The sequence below is a fragment of the Ipomoea nil genome, unplaced genomic scaffold, assembly GCF_001879475.1.
Source record: "Ipomoea nil cultivar Tokyo-kokei standard unplaced genomic scaffold, Asagao_1.1 scaffold2759, whole genome shotgun sequence".
Classification (NCBI taxonomy): domain Eukaryota; kingdom Viridiplantae; phylum Streptophyta; class Magnoliopsida; order Solanales; family Convolvulaceae; genus Ipomoea; species Ipomoea nil.
This window is the reverse complement of record NW_017619187.1, coordinates 2,130,093-2,152,770: the sequence shown is the minus strand read 5'-3', so window position 1 is coordinate 2,152,770 and position 22,678 is coordinate 2,130,093. Positions and strand designations below refer to the sequence as shown.

At 32.2% G+C, this 22,678-nt stretch overlaps 2 protein-coding genes across 2 annotated transcripts; both read right to left on the bottom strand.

Moving 5' to 3' along the window:
• Positions 1 to 702: 702 nt before the first annotated feature.
• Positions 703 to 2,328, bottom strand: LOC109156744 (probable aquaporin NIP-type). Its single transcript, XM_019304577.1, has 5 exons — positions 2,194 to 2,328; positions 1,787 to 2,008; positions 1,502 to 1,699; positions 1,270 to 1,331; positions 703 to 1,033 (listed from the first exon to the last, which is right to left on the bottom strand). The coding sequence occupies exons 1-5, from the start codon at positions 2,326 to 2,328 to the stop codon at positions 838 to 840; spliced, it is 813 nt and encodes a 270-aa protein (XP_019160122.1). The 3' UTR covers positions 703 to 837.
• A 14,517-nt stretch (positions 2,329 to 16,845) lies between these two features.
• LOC109156894 (uncharacterized protein At1g66480-like) lies at positions 16,846 to 21,994 on the bottom strand. The gene is made up of 2 exons (XM_019304778.1): positions 21,133 to 21,994; positions 16,846 to 17,170 (listed from the first exon to the last, which is right to left on the bottom strand). The coding sequence occupies exons 1-2, from the start codon at positions 21,772 to 21,774 to the stop codon at positions 17,108 to 17,110; spliced, it is 705 nt and encodes a 234-aa protein (XP_019160323.1). The 5' UTR covers positions 21,775 to 21,994; the 3' UTR covers positions 16,846 to 17,107.
• Positions 21,995 to 22,678: the final 684 nt, after the last annotated feature.

The following is a 22,678-nucleotide window of genomic DNA, read 5'->3' as shown; positions in this document are numbered from 1 at the left end:
CATTCATTGTTTTAGAATAAATATGCACCGTCTCATCACACCTCATTTTACCCCAAACACATATCATTTTAACCTAAACACGTATGGATAAATTAGAAAGCATAAACACACATCATTTTGAAATAAAAACTCTCCTCATTTATTCATTCGATCATACTCCTGTTTATTTACAGGGAAAAAAAAATGCCACAGCCTCATAATTTTAAACATAGATCCCCATAGGCTCTTATTTTTCTCATGGATAGAGAAAATTTGAACACTACAGAAAAAAAAAAAAAAACTAAATACTCCTATAAATTCATTATTCTTTTGTTGAGGAATGTGTTAGGATCGATATGGTTCACAACACCAAAATACAATAGTAACTTGGACTGAAAATATTGAGAATAAATTTTAATGTAAGATTTAAAATAAATTATACACATAATAAGACAATTTGAAGAATTTTCTGTATTGGAAAAATGATATTACAATAGAAATTACAAATATAACTCTCTATCACCAATGGGATGATGAATAAATCTGATGGGATGATTTACAATGAAAGAAATTGCCTATTTATAGCAAACCATGTGCCTAGAAAATTTCCCAGCATTGAATGCTATTCTTCCCCTGCAAGCAAAAAAAACTTAGACTTTTTCCCTTACACAAATCTTAGCCCAAGTTTTTCCCTTTAGGAGAAACCTAGCTATGCCCAAGGAATTTCCCTTTCACAAACTTTCCCTTACTCAAACCTTTGTCCAAGCAAACCTCATCTAATACATTTATTCCTCCAAACCTTAGCTCAAAATTTTGCTACTCTAAACCTCTGCCCATTTTCATATTTGACTTTAATATTTACAGACTGCATGGTCCACTTCTGGTGAGCTCACTAAGGGGCTTTTCTGTGAATCTGATGAGGTTATAGGTGAAGCCCCCAGATATGGTTCCCATCATAGGGCCAACCATGTAAACCCATATGCTCTTGTACACATGCATCACTATGGCAGGGCCAAGTGTCCTTGCTGGGTTCATTGATGCCCCTGAAACTGGCCTGCATATATATATATATAAGATCAATATAACATGATTCATAAGTTTCAATTCATTAATATTGCAATGAAAATAATCAGGAGTAATAGTGGGTCATCCATCCTGTGACTGTGGGTCATCCATCCTGTGACTGTTGTAAGTCAAGCGCTTAATCACAGAATTCTTTAACTATTTATATGTGTGTGTGATGAACCAACAAAATGAAGAGAAAAAGGGGAAGAAGTTTATTCAAATTACCCTGCAACAAGAACACATATAAGTATTGTCATTCCAATAGCAATTCCTGCAAGCTCTCCAATCTGCAGATTGTCAATTTCAAAAAAAAAAAAAAAATCATATAAAATTATTATGAGAAAGAAACAATATTTGGATTACACAACAAGTTTGTGATAACATCATTAATGCAATGTTGTGCTCATAATATTTAATTAGGTTGAAATTATAATGGCATTAAAATAGAATAACTCACCGCTCTATTATCCGTGGCGACGCCAGAGATGACGAACATGAGAAGAAAGGACATAATGAATTCTATAATGAAAGATTGAATATCAGAACCAACAGGAGCGGTTCCAAAGAAAGCCTTTGGATTCACTTCAAGCAAGAAGTACAACGTTCCACTTGCCACAATTGAACCAGTCAATTGTGCAAATATGTACAAGGGCACCTACACTCCACCGCAACTTTAATTAATGTACAAATATAATCAAAGACAGACAATAAGTTAAGTCGAACATTACAAATAAAAATGTACCTGCCTCCACGGGAACTTGCGAAAAAGGGCAAAGGTAACGGTGACAGCAGGGTTAAAATGGGCACCAGAAATATGGCCAACTGAATAGACCATAACCATGATGACCAAACCCCAAGCCACACTCACCCCTGGAAATGTTACTGAACCATATATTTTATTCACTGCCACTGAACCACACCCAATAAATATCAAGAAATATGTTCCAATTGTCTCAGCAATCATCTGAAAATTCAGTCAAAAAAACACATGAAAACATCCAAAAGCATATGAATTTTTGAAGGAAAATTTGTTTTGGCAAGGAATATAATATAATGTTTCATTTCATTCGAAACAATGAAAAATATAATTGATATCACGTACATTTCAATACACAAAATATATAGAACAAAAATTGCAAATTAACTTACCTTTTGAATGATTACAACAACTGCAGAAGAAGTACAGAAGGTTTTACGGCCTTCTACAGAATGTTCATCCCTTTCTTGATTACCAGATTGAGTTCTTCCTTCCTCAATTGTAACTATACTCTCCTTTGCTGCCATTTGCTATATATTTTCTTGTTACCAGAGACTAAAATGTTGACCATGATAATTAACATAATTTGGTTTTAAAGATGAAATGGTTGTGGATAAGCTTAATATTAATGGATGGTTAAGCTAGTTTCAAGAGTGTTCAATGGGTGCCATTGCGTTCACTTCCTAGCTTTCATACTGATGGTATTTAGCTAATCATCGTTAATTAGACAACATTTTAAATTAACAGGCGAAAATAGAGGAACAAGCACCACAAAAATGACACATCACTAACACTTCTTTCCTGTCTTTGCACCAAAAGCCAACAATTTTTTATTTTTTTTTTTGAGCGACAAGGGAAACTCGTAATCACTATTTGAGATTGTGGACATTGGCTAAATTTCGTCTTTTAACCCTAACCGGCAAAGGTGAATATAGATTGGATAAATCCTGCCTTGTGACCTTAGCTAACAAAGGACCATAAGGAGGTCAAGCAACTAACTTAGGTTGTCCATGTTGCTTCCGTTGGAAATTTGTAACCCTGTGGTTATCAAATTAACCGTTTTAATTTGGTTGGGGTTGCTCCAAAGTCATCATTTTTTCATGTTATCAAATTAACAGGTCGTCTTCTCGGCTGAGTGGTCGCCTGCTCCAGTGAGAACTGCCAGAGAAGTCGACCAAAATGGTTGCCTTCTCCAGCATGTGACCTTTTGGTCACTTCTCCATGTTTTTCTTCAAATTTTGGTGGAGTTGATTGGAAATTCGCCGGAGTTAATTAATCGGAATGTAGTGGAGTGGGTTAGAAGGTTGCTAGAATTTTGGTGACATGCAATAACATGTTTATGGATCTAATTGCAACTTTGTAATGTTTAAGAACTTAATTAACTTTATAGATAAAGTTTACGGATTTATTTGACCATTTTCCCAATAATATATATTACCCAAGAAGATGCCATCTATCCGTGGACACCCCCGGACTCTGACTGGATCAAGGTCAACACGGATGGATCGTTCAGCGGAAATAGCAACTACGCAGCTTGTGGTGGTGTGCTGATGAGAGATGAGAATGCCATGCCTCAAACAATCAGTAACTTCAAACAAGCTGCGAATGTCATTATATTAGGATCAGTGGCCTCATAAAACATAATTACTTTTAATAAAACATACATTTGTGACTTAGGATTTTTAACGTTTTTTTTAGACATACAAACAAGTGGTCGGCAATGGGGTCCTCCACTCCTCCAAGCTCCAAGGAAATCCATAAAAAAAAAATAATAATAATAAAAAATAAGTGTTACACATATATATTGGAAATCACATATTGACACTCATCCTCATATCAATACCACACTATTGCCCATGAGAGTATCTCCAAACACGAATTTCCCACACTATCACAACTTACCTTTTTAGGGAGAGGCAAGACAATAGAGAGGTCTTGTGTGTGTGTGTGTATACATTTTTTTTCTTTTTTGTTCTAATTTTTTTATTCCTTTTTTTTTTTTTTAATAAGCATAAGGAAATCTAAATAAAATTAATTGAATTTAACTCTTTAGATGAAATCCGGTTTCTTACCCCATTATTAGTAACTCTATCATGATATTTTACAAAATTTATTATTTAACACTTAAATTCAATCAATTATCTTGTCTTTTTCTTCATCCCTATAATTTCACCATGTATTGATATATGCATAACTGACTAGTACATGTAAATCTTATCTAGATGCGGGCAAATATGCAAATTCAAAATGATCTTGAGCTCTCCCACTATCTATTTCTCTAATTGATGATCAAAATTTAGAGGAAAATAAAAATTGGGTTTTTTTTTTTTTTTTCTTATGGTGGAACCAAAATTTCGAAGGTTTGGATTTGTAATATCATAGTTGTTCTCTTATTTTTCTTGTTTTGGTAATAAAATTAAACATGCATATACTATAATATTTGATTGAACACAACTTACTAGCTATTAATTAGATTGCTACATATGTTATACATACCTGCTGATCGAGAGGCATCAGCTTATATGGGTGATATTTGAATTGCTGTTGAAATATAAGTGTCAGTTTACATGCAAAGCTTGGCAAATCAGCAGTCCTACAAAAAATTGATCTAGTGACAACTAAAATCGTTGCAATTAATTATTTTATTGTGACAACACTTTAGTCACAATACTTATACTTATTTGTGTGAATTGTTATTGACTCAAAAATGATAATCAGTGACCTAAAAAGTTGTAACAAATAATTATTTTGTTGTGACAACAATCATGGTAACAAATATTGTATTTATTTGTGACAAAAAGAAGTTAACTCTGAAACAATCATTGGTGCTAATTAAAGTCGTAACAACAATACTAAAAATTAGTGGCAAAACTTGTGTCACTAAAATAAGTTGAAATAGTGTCACTATTGTCAATCTTGATATTTTTTATAGGTGACCATTATTTGGTCACATTTTTTTTTTCAAATAATACTAGCCAAATGCACACAATATATAATTATTTATTTCAAAATCTTGTGATAATTAAATGTTTTAATTTAAGTATTATATGAAATAAAATAATTCATTCAACAAGTTACTCGTCAAATTAAAATATATATAAAAAGAGACCTCATTGTCTAACAAATATATGTTGTTAGAAATACAATAGAATGCAAATAAAAACATTTTAAAATAAAATGTCTTGATTATTCTTCACTTGAGGTATTGATGGAGATACATTGCTTCGCATATTTGGAATCCCTTGATTGCTTGATAAGTGAGCAAAAATTTGCTTGATTTCAGCAGCTTGTTTCTTTAAAGCTATTTGTGCAATTTCTTTAAATTTTGCAACTTCTTCTTCCAAATTCTTTCCTAAAGTAAAATAAAATAAAATAAAAAACAACAACAATATGTAAGCATACGATATTATATATAAGAACAAGATTAAATTTTAAACTCAAAATTTAAAAAAATCACATCACATGTACATAATAAATCATACAAAGATGAAAATGATATATACTTACAACACTCATTGTAACACCCCAAAATTTAACTTCTTAAACTTTCCGTTATATATATATATATATATATATATATATATTCCTAAACATACGTTAATATATAATAAATCATACAAATAAATTTTAAATTTTTTTTTTCTTCATGGATTTCATACAATGAAATTTATCATAGGTATTACAACAAATACTTCCAAATAATCACATAAGAAAACTATATCATTCCATATACTAAGACATTTTCATAATAATCAACCAACAAAATTCATATATTTTGAAAAAAATAGGCAAAATAATGGAGGACAAAACCACTTACCGGTTAAGCAATTTCCCTTCCAATATTTTTCCTAAGCCTCGATATTCAAATCACCTTTGGGCTTGAGTGGATTGTTTCAACTCTTGAAAAGAATAAGAGAATTTTTGTTTTCTTTAAAAATGCCGAAATGGAGAGATATGAAGAAGAGATGATTTTTTTTTTTTTCTTTTGCTAGAAGGATCGGCCAAGATAGGGAAAAAGAAGAAGGAAAATAATTATATTAGTCATCATCCTTCCTTAGTTACCTTATAGTAGTAATTTAATGGGAGAATATTTTAAGTTATACTCCCAATCATATTAACTATAAAGATTCTTATCATATATATATATATATATATATATATATATATATATATATATATATATATATATTACAGAATAGTTCACACGTTTTCCATATATATATATATTTATATCTAATATTATCCTACCTATTATAAATATATATATACTACATGACACACACATATATACTTAATTATACTACCTATTATAAATATATACTACACGACACACACATATATACTTAATTATACTATATATATTTTACTCACATAACAATAATATATGTTAATATACAAATAATATATGTACATACGTCACACATATAATATGTAAGTATGAAAAATATACATATACAATTATATGACCCAAAATAATATATACACATTTTATATTAAAATAATTATTTTGTATTTCAAAATAATACACATATACTTATAATCAAAATTATAATTATACATACTTTATTATATATATTTATTTATAACAACAATAATAATAGGATAAAAATCCTCACCAAAAAAAAATAATAGGATAAAAATGATGTGATTTTATTTTTAAAAGGCTTGATCAGAAAGGAAATGGGTGATCAATCGGAAAAAAAGAAGAATTTAGAAAGGCTAGAAAAACCGGGTATCACACTCTTTCATAGTAATATTTCATTGTTGTTTTCCATGATGGCAGAATGACTAGGATCCCATCACGGCAAAATGAACCACAAAAAGCGATACAAAATTCCTCAGTGATTCAAATGATTTAGGAGTAATAATTCAGTTAATTTGATTAATTTTATTCAAACTAATTGAATTTTCATTTTGAGAAATTGTTATCTAATCAACCAAACTAAATTATACTTTAACTAATTTGATTAATTTGTCCAAATAACTAATTTTTTTTAAATATATATAGTTTATTTTATATTATATATTTGATACAACCATATTGTAAAAATTGTACTACGTTGCATTGGATATCTCTTAATGTACAAATAGTAGACTAATGTCGTTAGGATAATCATTCGATTAATTTGATTAATTTTGAATCAAACTTTGGGATGAAGACGCCATATTGATAGTAGAACAAGCAATTCATAGGAATTGATGTGACAAATTAGTAAAATAAGTGATAGTGAACTTATTTGTCACAAAAAAAGTTTAAAAATTTGTGATTATAAAATGTATTTTCACAATTACATTTATTTTAAGAGGCACTAAATAGTTTCATTTTAAGTGACCACAATATTTAATACATAGTTCACACCAAATTACTTGACACCTACTTGAATGCAATTTTAGTGACAAACATTAATTACAACATAATTTCAGATAATATTTATCTATTTAATTATAGGGACAATGTCATTATAACAACTAATTACTCATCACAATTATCATAAATTAGTGACAAAACTTGAAATCAACATAAATATCATCACAATTTAGCAATTTTTGTTACGGAATTATAGAGCGTCACAAATATTTTTAACAATTTCGTCACAAAAAGTGATAATATTAGTGACAATAATATTTTTTCTCACAATTGTTTCTCATTTCTAATGGTACTAACATATTGTATTTTTATTGACAAAAAAAAGTTGTCACAAATATTATAAACAAGAGTGACCAACAACTATTTGTCACAAAAAATACAAACATTTGTGTCCACATTATATTTTGTCACAATTACATTCGTTCCCGCCATAATTATAATGCCGCCAAAATGCACATACATTTAGTGACAACAAATAGTGACAACGTATGTTACGACACTATTATTCTAGTAATAGTGACAACTTATTCGTAACAAATACTTTCTTGTCACAATTACCATACTATCCGTGACCAAAAAAAAGTTATCACAATTATCCCACATAATAGTGTCGACTTAATTTTTTGGTCACAAAAAGCGTATTATTTGTGACTAAATTATGAAGTGTCACAAAAGATTGGTCACTAAATGTCTTCATTCTTGTAGTGAACTATACTAGTGACTATATGAACATGTAGCGGTAACTTAACAAATTTATGTACTTAAGTTGTGTCTTTATGAATCAACAATAATGTTGTAATTTATGTACAAAAGTAATGACTTTATGTACCTATAAATTTATTAACAATTTTGAAAAAAATATCAATATAAGTGTTATTTAAATCTCAACCAATTATAACTTTTAATGATATATTTTTATACATTAATTTTATTGTATCCAAAAAAAAAAAAAAAAAAAAAAGAGAAAAATAAATTTAAGTTGAAAAAATAATTTAAGGAGAAAAATATAAATGTCTTTGGTGTATGTTGTTACATGCACACTGGTTCATAATATATATAACCATTATTAATTTAGTGCACCAATAAGTTAGTTTAGCTTTAATGATTAGAGACCATAACTTCTTTCTCAAATCAAAAAGAAAAAAAAAAAAGTTGTTCCTTACCATGGTTAATGTAGATAAAAGATTGCACCTAAAGTTCGAAAGCCCTAACTGTACTCATATGGAACTTGAACTACCTCTAACACGATAAATTTATTTGCCTAATCAAATTTGTATAGTTGCAAATCAAGTATAAATTGCACATGAGTTCCAAGGGTCCCCAGAAGGTAAATCGTAAGATATATATTTCTCAACTAACTGACAGACTCTCAAATAGTTGCTCATTAGTGTCCATAACAAATTAAATTTTTATCACTCTTTTTAATCACTATCAACTAAATTATTTTAAATTGATCGATTAGTTGAGTTATGCTCAACGACAATGATTATGGTAGATAGCTTGAAGATAATCAACCACTAGCACATGCAAAAAGTCATGTGATAAAGGTAGTTAGAAATCTCCTTCAAAGAGATTGTCATGAATGAGTTATCTACCATATTCATGCATGGAAATACAAACACATGTCTAGATAAGACGAAAGAAGGGACAGCATTGGCTGCTCTCTCTTTCATCCAGATCGGACGAACGAGGTTCGATTAGGCCGAAGGTGGCTATCTCATCCTCATCCTTCATCCATAGTAAAAAGGATGCCTCCACCTGCCCGCATTGGGTAGCTCAACTGGTCATAGAGGTGAAACTTTGGAAGAATGACCAGGGATCGAGTCTCACCAGCGGCAGTGTAGGAACAACCTCTCAAAATGAGGGGGGTTCCTTGTGCGCAGTGAGCATCGGTCTAGCCTCTATGGTTCATGTTCAGTTGAACCACCATGATTTACATCCTCTCAAATGCTCTGTCGGGCCGAGCCTCTATGGTTCATGTTCAGTTGAACCACCATGATTTACATCCTCTCAAATGCTCTGCTCGGTCTAGCCTCTATGGTTCATGTTCAGTTGAACCACCATGATTTACATCCTCTCAAATGCTCTGTCGGGCCGAGCCTCTATGGTTCATGTTCAGTTGAACCACCATGATTTACATCCTCTCAAATGCTCTGTCGGGTCGGGGTGTGGGGGGGCCTAAGAAGGATGCCTCCACCTTCTTCTCAATTTTTTTTTTTAACATGTTCAGTTGAACCACCATGATTTACATCCTCTCAAATGCTCTGTCGGGTCGGGGTGTGGGGGGCCCTAAGAAGGATGCCTCCACCTTCTTCTCAATTTTTTTTTAAATATTTTTTTCTTTTAATTTTAAAATAATAATAAAAATAATTTTGTATATATAATTTGACATTATGACATCATATTTAAGGAAAACTTGAAAGTAACTTGTAAAAAGTGCTATTTACACAATTTTTGAGTTTTTAATGATCCAAGTACACACTTTTTTGTTTAATTGTTCAATTACATAATATGTAAAAATTCAATGGACTATTTGACACTTTTTCTTTTATTATATTGAATTGGAATAAATAGATGGAAATATAGTAAATTAAATAGATGATGATAATGTGTTTCATCAATAAGTTGACAATATTATCTATCACTAACTTGATGATACACACATGTCTACATCACTCCATATTATTGTTACTTATCACAAGCATTTATAGGTAAATAAAAAAATTAACTTTCAAATAACTTCATAGAGAAAATTTCAATTTTGGTCCACTGACTATTGGGGTTGTGTTAATTGCAACACTTGACTTTCAAAAATGTTAATTAAGTACCTTGACTATGCAATTTCTTTCAATTTTGGTCACTCCGGCCAAATCTCACCGAAAATTTTTAATAGGTCAAATAATGAGGGCTTTTTTGGTCATTTTACTTTTTCCCTTTCTTCCCCGCGAGCAACTCCATTTCCGGCGTGCAACTCCATTTCCGGCGTGCAACTCCATTTCCGGCGAGCCATATGGTTGAACTCCTTAACACTAACAAGAGCAACGCCATGTTTTCCCCGATTTAGTATCCTGAATTTCTGGCCCAAAGCAAGATAGATATATTATATTCATCTGAGAATGGAAATTAGAGAGCAGAAATGGTGTTCGTCGCAAGGAATGGTGAGGCCACTGTCAAGGTTAAAGCTGAACTCTTCTTCGGCTTGGTGAAGCAAGGTCTGGAATTGATGGTGGGAGAGCCAAGAAATGGGGATAATATATCTGTTGCGGTGTTGTCCGACGTAGACGACGAAGTGGCCTTTTGGGACATCATCGTAGCCGCCGTTGCCGTGCTGTTGTTTCATGCCGGGCACTAAATCGGGGAAAAATGGGGATAATATGCTCTTCTTCCAGCTTGTCCCCAAAGCACATTAAAACCAGCATTATACAATTATGGCGTTGCTCTTGTTAGTGTTAAGGAGTTCAACCATATGGCTCACCGGAAATGGAGTTGCTCGCCGGGGAAGAAAGGGAAAAAGTAAAATGACCAAAAAAGGCCTCATTATTTGACCTATTAAAAATTTCCGGTGACATTTGACCGGTAATTTGGCCGGAGTGACCAAAATTGAAAGAAATTGCATAGTCAAGGTACTTAATTAACATTTTTGAAAGTCAAGTGTTGCAATTAACACAACCCCAATAGTTAATGGACCAAAATTGAAATTTGAAAAATAATATGAAAAAATAAAATGTTGATGAATACTTTTTCAATTTGCCATCATCTTTTTTATGAAAAAATTTAAAGTTGTAAAAAGATTTAAAAATTTGAAGACATAAATAATAAACTAAGGCTCCGTTTAGAAACTTGGAAGATATCTTGAGAAAGGGTTTTAGCACATTAAAAGTAGGTAAGGTGGCCGTCGATTGACTTCTAAAAAATGTTTTCTGAAAAATGACTACATTTTCCTTTCTAATGTTTGGCTACACAACGGAAAATTGTCTTTGCGTGTTTGGTTCATTTTCCAGAAAATGAGTAGAAAATTGAAAAAGAAATGAATACTTCAAAATTTTAATTATTTGATACTTTTGATAAAATCCTTTTGTGAATAGCACTCTTTTGATATATATATATATATATATATATATATATATATATATATATATATATATAATTTGCTGACACCGTAACATTCCACCCTTTTCTTTCTTTTCATGTATTATTTTGCATTTCACGACTCGGACTATCAAACTATGCAAATTATATCGTGACTAAGTTCAAAATGATATTAAAATTATGTGACTGCAGTTAATAGATTATGTATTTGTAAATAAATAAAAGTGATAATATTTAACTACAATTACATAATGTGTTAACTATAGACGCATAATATGTTAACTGCAAATACAGAATATGTTGTTAATATAATATTTGTGTGTAGTTAACAAATTATTTTATACAATTCATTTATACTAAAATAATTTATTAACTGAAGATACAATATATAATTGCAGACATATAATTTTTTCCAGAATCCACAACGTAATGTGGATCCTGGTCAAAATCAGGCTTTTGTTAAGGGCAAATTATGTGGAACCATGTCCACCTTGCAAGGTGGACACGGTTCCACCCACAACATAACTTTTGGTTGTTAAGTAAATTGGGTTTTATGTTTTTTTTTTTCTTTGAAGTGGGCTGCGGGCTTGGGCCTTGGGAAAGTTTGACTGCTTGCCCACAAACTCATATACTCATATTGCTAGAAGATAAAACAAAAAACTAATAGGAAGGAATGTCTTTTTTTTTTTGTTAATAATAATAATAATAACAATAATAAAATCCATAACTTACACATAATTCTTTTTTTTTTTTTTTTTTTAATCAAGAGATGCATTAGTGTTCGAATTAGAAGAATCATACCAGTTAGGTTTTTGAGTGCTAACAAGGAAAGAATGAAGGAGAGAGGAGATGGGAAAAAACATAAATGAAAAAAAAAAAAAAAGATGTGTTAACTTTTTTATGTGCCAAGTAGGCGCGCAAGTCGCATCCACTCGTGAGTCATAGTGGTGTCTTTTTTTTGTTTTTTGTTTTTGTTTTTTTTTTTTTGTTTTTTGTTTTTTGTTTTTTTTTTTGTTTTTGTTTTTTTTGTTTTAAATAAATTAACAAAGGCTGATCAAATACTTGTTTGGTTCACAGAATGAATTTTGAGGTAATATAAATGCTATTCCATAAGGAATGGAATAGGCAAGGAATAGAATATGAATTCTATTTATATTGTTTTGTTTGCGGAAGAAATAGACTTTAGGAATTATATTACAGTGTTTGGTTGATTTAAGGAATAGAATGAAATATGTTTCAAAAGACATAAATACCCTTATAAAAATATGTGTTGGTGTTGGTGTTGGTGGTGGTAGTGGTGGTGGCGGCGGCGGCAGTAGTGGTGGTGGTGGTTGCGATGGCGACGGTGGTGGCGGTGGTAGCAGTGGCGGCGGTGGTTGTGGTGGCGATGGTGGTAGTGGAGGTGGTGGTGGCGGTGGTGGTAGCAGTGCCGGCGGTGGCGATGGTGGTGGTGGTGGCGGTGGAGACGGCGGCAGTGGTGACGGTGGTAGGGTATTTTCGGTATTATAATACTAAAGCTATTCCCAAATACGTGGGAATAGTTAATACCAGGGGGTCCCCTAGGAATGGCTATTCCCCCTGCAAAGGGAATAGCTCATTCCCGGGAACGTTATTACCTTGATGGCCCGTTTGGTTCACGGAATAGGCCGGAAATGGCATAACATTCCCAGTAATAGACATATTCATTTGTTTGGTAACCATTTCTATTAACAGGAATAATATTCCTGGTAATAGCCTATTACCTCAAATAAGGTAATAGCTATTACTAGGGCCCCCCTGGTATTAGTCTATTACTGAACGCTCAGGAATAGATTTTAGAATCTATTTTATTTTACCCCTTTCTTTAACCTAATTTTTTTTATCCTATATATAAATTTATCCTATTTCACCACCGTCGTCGCCACCACCAACATCACCGCCGCCGCCGCCACCACTACCATCGCCGCCACCGCCACCATCACCACCATCGCCGCCCCCACCACCACCGTCGCCCCCACCACTGCCACCGCCACCACCACCACCGCCACCACCACCACCATCACCACCACCGCCACCACCATCGCCGCCGCTGCCGCCACCACCACCACCGCTACCAGAACCACCACCCAGCAGCACCACCGTCACCACCACCACCACCTCCACAACCGTCGCCGCCCCCACCACCACTGCCACAACCGTCACCGTCACCACCACCACCGTCGCCCCCACCACTGCCACCGCCACCACCACCACCACCACTACCACCCCAGCACCACCACCATCGCCACCACCACCACCACCACCGCCACTACCACCACCACCATCGCCACCATCACATATTTTTATAAGGGTATTTATGTATTTTAAAACATATTTCATTTCTATTCCTTAAATCAACCCAACAGTGTAATATAATTCCTAAAGTCTATTTCTTCCGCGAACCAAACAATAGAATACAATTCCTATTCTATTCCTTGCTTATTCCATTCATTATGGAATAGCATTCCTATTACCTCAAAATTCATTCCGTGAACCAAACGTGCTGTGAATAAAATGACAAAACAAACAATAGAATAGATCTATTCCCGGGAACGGTATTTCATTCCCGACCTATTCCATGAACCAAACACGCCATAAATTAAACTTAATGCCTCACATCTCTACCTCTTCTCACCTATCTCTTCCACCTAAGCAAACACAAGAAAAAATCTAACCAAAAAACTCTTAATGAGGTTGCTCTTAAAGTCTTAGTACAATAAAAGGGAAAAATTAGAGATTAACACTAAGATAATCATTTCCATTCCACCTTATTATTAAACATGCAAAATACTTTCATTAAAACTCATTACCGTTAGTATTTGATACCCATTCCAATTTTAATTCTCATGTGCGAACTAAATTAAACGTATCGTAAAGAATAATAACAACAACTTTACCCTTATGATAACTTCAATGATAAATCAAAAGTTTTTACAATGTTTTACATATGTATACACACTAATGGTTGTAACAGACCAAGCCCATCTTAAATTGATAAAATGGATGAATATATGTGAAAGACAAAGAATTGGACAACTAGATGTTAGATAATAAATATTTTTTTGGTCTCGAGCAGTTATTGTTTTCACGGTTGAATTACAAATTAACAAAATGTAGTGATGACAATACAACAAGAAGTAATTTAAACTTCTAATAAATTTAGTTCATGAAATAAGTCAAGAATAGAGTAACATTTTTAAAAATGTTTAATTGGGATAGTATTTATGAGAATAAGTTACTCCTTCAAAATGTTAAAAATAAAAACTCAGGCTTTGATAAATATTGACAAATTAATAAATTGTAGCCTCAAACAAATTTTGTGAATGGACTACAATACATGTGTGCAGTATGTTTGTGTCATGAACTATTGTATTGAGAACAATCAGATTAACTTACCATATGAATTAGAATGATAGAATTTGATCCCCAATTATTCTTAAAGCACCTCTGAGAATATATTGTAGTCATATATGAATCCCAATTGACTCTTTTCTTGTATGAACAACTTTCCAAGAGCACAAGGAAACATAGATGAAAACTTGGCAATCTAACTTCAACAGAATTTTCGAGCACCTTACCATTTGAATTTGAGAATGGTTTCTTCTAAAAAGATGTAGCCACGTGAGTTATCTTTTCAATGATATCTTAATCAACTCAATCAGATCTATATAGAGAGAGAGATATCTAAAATATCACACACGGGTCAAACCTGCAGAAAAGAAACATTTTAATTTTCAAATTTTTTTTTTTTTTTTTTCCTTTTCAAGAAGATCATAATAAGAGACATAGCTTCAAGATTTTTTCCTTCATGAGTGAATAGGAAACCTTCATGATCTTCTTGGATTTAAGTCTTCAATCTTCTTTGTTTTCCATACTTGTTAATCTCCTTGATTTGAAAATGTTCAATACGTTCCAAGATTAGAAAACTAACAAAATAACACACCAGCGATCTTTAATAATCTAAGTTAGTTTTGACTAAAAATACGTTAATACAACTAGGCATAAAAGAACCGTTTCGTTTTTCAAAAAATAACTCTACGTTGCCCCTACCGAATATCGTAAAATCTTGTGTGTTTGTTTTTTATTCTTACCTCATCATTTTTCTTGTCCTATTTTCACAACACTTTTGATTTTCTTGAGATTCCCTACTATTATATTGATATTGTTTAATTAGTACGTGCAATGGCCAATGGCATTTGTAGTACGTGAAGGGAAATACAAATAAATCATTATTAGATAAGATACATGCATGTACCATGATTATTAGTTATTGTTAATTTAAGTTATTTAATTGCATGTCGCTTTCTTCTGTCTGGAGCTAGCGTACGTGTAATACGCTCAGTATATATCCTAATTTTTTGAATAATTTTAAGGATATATCTTGATTTTCTTTTAGGTTTTGTGCATATGTGTAATTTTTTTTTTTTAAGTGATAAGTAAAACTCGTCATTATCTAAAAATATGTACAGAATAAATTATGTACAAATTTTAGAAAAAAAAAATATTAGTACCAACTATTCAGTTAATCATAGTTAATCAGTTATGTTTTTTTTTTTTTTTTTTTTTTTTTTTTTTTTTTTTACTTCAAAATATATGCTAAATAAAAACGTTTTTCTATAAATAAAAACTAATGTATATACCTTCACCAGTTCACCCATTTATATCATTGATGGTCTTATAAACTGATAGCATCATGTATAAAATAGAATAAATTATACAAAAGCGATAGAAATATATTATACAAAGTGTTTTAATTTCTAGGGTCAATAGTGATCCACTGATCCATCAATCTTCTTCATATCAATTTAGTTGAAATGGTCTCACTATATACTTTACATAATTGCTACGAGTTTTCTTACTTTTTATTGAATTTTTTTTTTTTTTAAAAAATCAAAATCATATTGGTGCATTTTTGCTGTCAATTATGCCGTTAATCAAGTTTCTTTTCAACTAACTTGTGACTTTTGTTCAAAGTTTTTTGACACTCCTAACATTTATACAAAAATATATTCTTAATTTTGCAATGATTTTTCAACAGACAAAGAAAACCTGCGTTTGCTAAAGTCAAATGAATCCCAATAATACAACGTAACAACTAACAACTCATCATAATTATGAAATTTGATTGAATGCCAACATTACATTGGTCTTTGCTTTATGTCTATGTAATACAGAAATCTGATCTGATTGGAAAACTGTGCTTATAATTAATGTTATATATTTACATTATTGTGAACCATGAATGAATAGTCACACATATGGTGTCATGATTATTTGCATTTTGCATAATCTCACTGGCGGTTTACCAAAACCCTAATAACATGTGTTAGCATGTCATTAACTGGTGTTTTGGACTTCATTGCATCAAAATAAATTGTTGATGTGTGTAATATAATTATACCTTTAAAAAATTTAAAGGGCTAATTAACTTTTCAGCTAAAGTTAAAGCCTGGAGGATCTATTTGATCCTAGCTTTCTCCTTAGGTATTTTAAAATTGAACAATACAATATTTTTTAATAATTTAAAGCCGTAAAGGTAATGAGAATATGAGATACACAAAACATGATATAGAAAAGTTGTGACGTATAGAAGTGTATTAAGAAATAGTTAAATTCCAAAACTCTCTTTTTCTCTCTCTCATAATTCACCTGGAAAATAGAATCCCATTCTCAGCAGAGTTTCATAATTTTTACATACAAGCTAGATTGATGAATGGACAAAACATCATAGTAGCTGAGAGTATACTCTGGTCAGGGAATTCGGAGAGGAAACATTAGAGTACTAAATATTAATATAATTAATTAATGTATGATAATCCACTTAATTGTCGTCAAGATGCAACGGCTAAATGGCGGATCTCTGCTTCGCTTACTGGCAAGAATCCTACCCGCTTCTGCAAATCACAACCAACCAATATTCATCTTTAGCAACTAAACAACAACAACAATAATAATAATAATAAATTTGTCATAAGATATAGTTCAACTGGTTGATCAATCCAAAATATGTTAATAGTTTAATTTTGCTAACAACCGCAAAGTGTAAAAAGGGAGGTATACAATTGGCCTTGTTATGAGCGTTAGTGTATAAGCATTTGGCCAGTTGAATCACATTTAGCGATTAACCTCTTCCACAAGTCTTCAGAACAGGAGGGGTGAGACCCTAGAAATAAATTTCTACCAAGGAAGTTTTAACGCTATAACAGGGCGTTTGGTTGGAGGGATTTTATATTCCCTTCCCACTTAATTCCCACCTAATTCCAAAGACCATTAAATTCCGTAATTTGGTTGGAGGGAATTGCAATTCCATGGAATTGTAATTCCCCCATTTTCATGGAATTAAAATCTTAGGTCCCCCCCTGATATTTTAATTCCTGGGAAAAAAAGATACTGATGAGTCAAAATTATCCCTTCCTTTTTTAACCTAAAATTAATGTCTAACAACAATAATGGACATTTTTGACTTTATACTACTTATTCCCTTTCAATTCCCATGTATACTAAACATTGGAATATTCCTGTCAACCAAACAGTGGAATTTAAATTCCCACTTTATTCCCAATAATTTAACTCCCATGGAATTACAATTCCTTTCCCACATAATTCCCTCCCTCCAAACAAACGCCCTGTAATTTTCTATTAGTAATATTACTTCCGTCCCATTTTATGCAGTATAGCATTTGGTAATTTGTTATCCATTCAACTTAACTTTAAATACCCATATATTTAATATAGTAAAACGAAAGTACCATACATAAGACCATATAAAAAGTGCTATTTAATTTGTTTAAAAAATTAAAAACTTTCAAATATTTTTAAAATATGTGTAATAAAAATTTATTCAAAGTTAAATTAAGTTGACCTATGACTACTAGCTAGGAATTATATATGAAAGTGAAAATGCATGTGAAAGGAGGGGTAATAATAGTGACGATTTCAAAGATTGTGAATATTCGTCGTCAAAGGCTAACAACCCTATTGTAAATCACGTGAAGGACAGGGGAGAGGTCTTCAATTATTGCTTACTCAAATGAGGCCATGACAAGTGGGTCATTCAAATTGAACACAACCTTCCAACTCGTGACAACATCTTTCACAAATTCGTCAATAAAAACAAAACCTTAATTTTCTGTCTATGAATACAAACAAATCCAACCTTCCTCCAATCAATAATCAAATGACTTTTCAAAAATTTTGTTTAATTAGACCGAGACGATGTTGACAAGAATCAAACTAATAACTTTTTGATATGAGAATCATGTCTCATTTACTAGGTCAAACGGCTATTTTTGCTCTTACATTTACTCAATAATAATTAGTTTTTTTTTTATTCATAAATATGTAAAATAAAAAATGTGTAAGACAGAACGCGTTATTCAATTTTTATGAAAAAACAATTAAATGTATGCTTTTGAACCTTTCACTATCGACCTACACTTTAGGCAATTTTAACAAAGAAATGTAACAAGACTAATTCATTAAATCGAAATCAGAAGAATTATTCACATGCATATGGCACTAAAAATTGACCTAGTTTATATCATATTAGAGTCCCAAATCTCCAAAAAAAAAAAAAAAATGTAAGATTCCATTATCAGTCCAAAATAAAATTTATAGTACACTTAATAAATAATTGTTTGATAAGGAAGATGAATAGTTGGTAATTACAAACCAATTAAATAACCAATCCAACCTAATTCCATTTTAGTAAACCAAATGATTCCAACCAAGTTTATATTATTATCACCCAATATAGAACGATCAGTATAATGTGATGACCCTATAATATATAATATATGAGTGTATGTATCCATTAGGGAATCTTTAACATATTATATATGTTAGCAGTGTAGTTGAGATAGTGACTTAACTAATCATAAGCCACTCAAACAAGAGGGGACCTTAAGTTTGGTTTAATTTGGTGACTCCATGGACTTTATATATCCACAGTGCCGGCCGGTTGTTTACCAATTCCCATATTATTTTTATTTTGTATATGCTATCTTTATTGCCTTATTGGTAAACCCAATTTTTATTTATTTATTTTAATTTTTTATTTCTGGGGAAGTTGAAGAGAAATTATATATTTATATGTATGTATATTTTTTCCAGTTTAAAACAGTGTTTTTGGTGGTCGTTAGGTGTGCATTTATTCATGCATGTGATAAGGCATTGACCTTTATAATTAAAGATTGGTTCTTTCAATACATGTGGGTAAATGTGTTTGAAATTAATAAATTAATAAAATAATTTCATATTGGGTATCATGCATGTACATGAAAATAATAATGAAGGTATAATTAAGAATTATATAATTGTCAAGGAAAAATAAATGAAAAATTTAAAGTTCACTATGAAGAAAACAATTCTTAATTAGCAAGATGTCTTATTACTGGTTCTGTTAAACTGTCTCATATGAAACATACCTTATTTTTTAAATGAAAATATAATAATTTTTAGAGAAAATGACATTTTTAGTCCATTAATTATGAAAAAATTCTTAATTTAGTCCTTCATTTATTTGAAGTGTAGATATAATCATTCAGTTATGTCAAAGTGGTTAATATGATCCTTCATGAAATTAAACTATTTCTGCCACCAATATATTTCTTAATAAAGTGGTTGATTTGATCTCTTAATGATAAAATATACCACTTAATAATAACTGCAAGACTAAATCTGCATCATAAATAATTGAATGACTAAATGTATACTTTGCTTATAACTAAGGGACTAAAAATATCATTTAAAAAAAATTATGTGTCAATACTTATTACATTCCTATTTGAGAACCATCTCATACCGAGATGCATGGTATCATTCAAGTTCTTGGAATGAATATTTAAGGTCAAATGGTTATTAAATATGATTGGTATAAATTGTACGGTACACAGGAATAGAAAGGTAAATTGGCAAGTTGATGTTTGACTATAGTTTTAAAATGGGTTTGTTATTTTAGCATGCAACAAAATTTGACAAATCGAAGACACGGTCTGACAATTGATGATAAGATTTATTCAAGGAATTGCAGTGTGACGAAACATAACTGTTTTCCGGCCAGAAGATGAAATGTCACAAATTTTCGTCAAAAACATTAAAACACGGCCGAATATTAATTAAGATGATGAGTATGGTCTACGTTGGAACATTCTTCAAAAAAATCGCAAAGTCAATTACGCCTTATGGTGAATTGACTTTTGGGTTATGGTTTAAGCCGCAGGAATCTCATTATGAACATTTTCACACTATATGAATATATCATAAGCTTTAATTAATCAAAGAAATTTTGTATGTTTTTTAAAAATTTATATATTTTCCTAATTTAAAAATAAAAAAAAAATTGAGAAGTAAGAGATTGAAGTAAATACTACGCACAACCTTAATGTTATTTTTCATAATTCTAAATTAAGTTTTAATCTAGGTCCATAAACTAACAATTGTTATACCATGAATCAAGATCCACATTGCATTATAAATTCTGATCCAAAAATTATGTGTCTATAGTTAATTGCATATTATGTGTCTTTAATTACATAATCTATTAACTGTAAATACACATAATATGATAATTGCAGACATAAAATCTGGAATGTTATTTTATAAGGTCCACAATGCAAGGTGGATCCTGGTTTATGGTATAATTTGTTGGTTGGAAAGGGGTTGTTTAAGATGGATAGAATGATAACGGTAAAATTGGAACAATTTGATTGTTCCAACTTAATCGTTTTTGGGTTAAAACTTATAAGATTGGAACGGTAGCAAGTACCGTTCCAACTGCTACAATTACTTTTTTAAAAGTACGGTTTGGACCAAATTTAATTTATATCGATATTTTTAAGGAAAAAGAAAATCTAACCTCGCGTGATTTGGAACTTTTCTTGATTATCCCTTGATCGCAGCGAGGTTGAGGATGAATCTGATCTGTTTTGGTAGCAAAGCCGCCGCCGCCGCCTGCGGCGGCGGCGGCGTTTCCATTATTAGCAATGCAAAGTTGCATTAGCTTCTCGGCGGCCTCACCCTCGTCCTTACTCTGCATCATCAGCTTCTCCACCTCCGCCTTGGGCAGCCGCAACTTCACCCGCACGCCGCCGCCGTTCTCCGCCGCAGGCGGCGGCGGCGTCCTGTCGAGGGGAATGCTAGCCGGCTTCATCAGCGACAGGTCGGACGCGGAGCGGCGCGCCAGCATTAGGCTCTCGAGGCGGTCCTTGGCGCTCATCTGAATCGAGCCGGAGCGGACCCGACGCACCGGCGCCGCCCTCTCCTCCGCCACCTTCGGCAGCTCCACCAGGAAATACAGCCGCTTGCTCCGCAGCTCCTGCTGCGCCTCCAGCGCCTTCGCCCGGACCCCGAAATGCTTCACCGCCTCGGAATCGAGCAAAACGTGGCCCGGATAATTCTTCACGATCTCGCCGGCGTACACCGGCGTCTTGAACTTCATCGTTTGCCCGTCGATTTTCATCACCTTTGTTGTTTTCTTGCCACCCAAACTATTCCCCATTCTTTTTCCCAATCTATATTCTCAAAACCCCCTTCTTGTAACACTATATATATACAACCTAGCTAAAATATGTTTTTTTTTTTAAAAAAAGTTTTTAATTTCTGAATGAGGTTGAGGGTTTAGGCTACCACTTTCCTGGAATCGGGTGGGTTGAGATCTTGGCACGAGAGGCAAAAGGGAATGGTGGGTATAAGATAAGAGTAGTTGAATATTTATAGTAGTAGTTGATTGTTCATGGGTATATGTTATGTTATAATTATGTGGGTCAAAGTAAGAGAGTTTTGAAATATGGTGACTCATTCCGAGATGTGATTAATTCACATGATTTCTACGGATTTTATATATCTTTTAATTTTAGTTTTATTTTTATGTCTCTTTCATTTGTCTACAATAGATTTTGCTGTTTATTTGCATGCCAACAACCATGTTATCAAATGGTACTACGTACAATTCTGCTTTTTAGTTTGGACCCGTTATTCAAATTATACTCGCTAACCCATATGACTTAACCCTAGTTTTGACTAATTAAGGTTCTCGTCGTTGTCGAGATGGTCAAAAAATGTATACAACGGTTAAAAATCTACACGCGGGACTTACAATAATACTGGTTTCAACAACAGAAATTTTACCTCAAAGACAACAGTTTTTAACCATTGTCTATGTGCATTTTTCTTGTAGTGATAGTTCAATAAAAAATGAATCTTAAAGTTTCTTAATTTATCCCATTCTTCCTCTCTATTGTTAATGATGTATAATCAATATAACTAGAGAATAGTGAGAGGGTCTTATGTCATGTTTATACCATTCAACCATCATGTACAATTTGTAACAAAAACCGTTACTAATCAAAACATAATAGTCATTAGATTTCATCAATAATGTGATGTTTATAATTGCGATAACG

What these genes read in the sequence shown, in the direction of transcription:
- LOC109156894 (XM_019304778.1), bottom strand. Translation starts at nt 21,774, where the DNA reads ATGGGGAATAGTTTGGGTGGCAAGAAAACAACAAAGGTGATGAAAATC. An exon ending in AAAGTTCCAAATCACGCGAG is followed by an intron (nt 17,171 to 21,132) that starts GTTAGATTTTCT and finishes TGTGATTTGCAG; the next exon opens with AAGCGGGTAGGATTCTTGCC.
- LOC109156744 (XM_019304577.1), bottom strand. Translation starts at nt 2,328, where the DNA reads ATGGCAGCAAAGGAGAGTATAGTTACAATTGAGGAAGGAAGAACTCAA. An exon ending in TTGTTGTAATCATTCAAAAG is followed by an intron (nt 2,009 to 2,193) that starts GTAAGTTAATTT and finishes CTGAATTTTCAG; the next exon opens with ATGATTGCTGAGACAATTGG. An exon ending in GCAAGTTCCCGTGGAGGCAG is followed by an intron (nt 1,700 to 1,786) that starts GTACATTTTTAT and finishes GGTGGAGTGTAG; the next exon opens with GTGCCCTTGTACATATTTGC.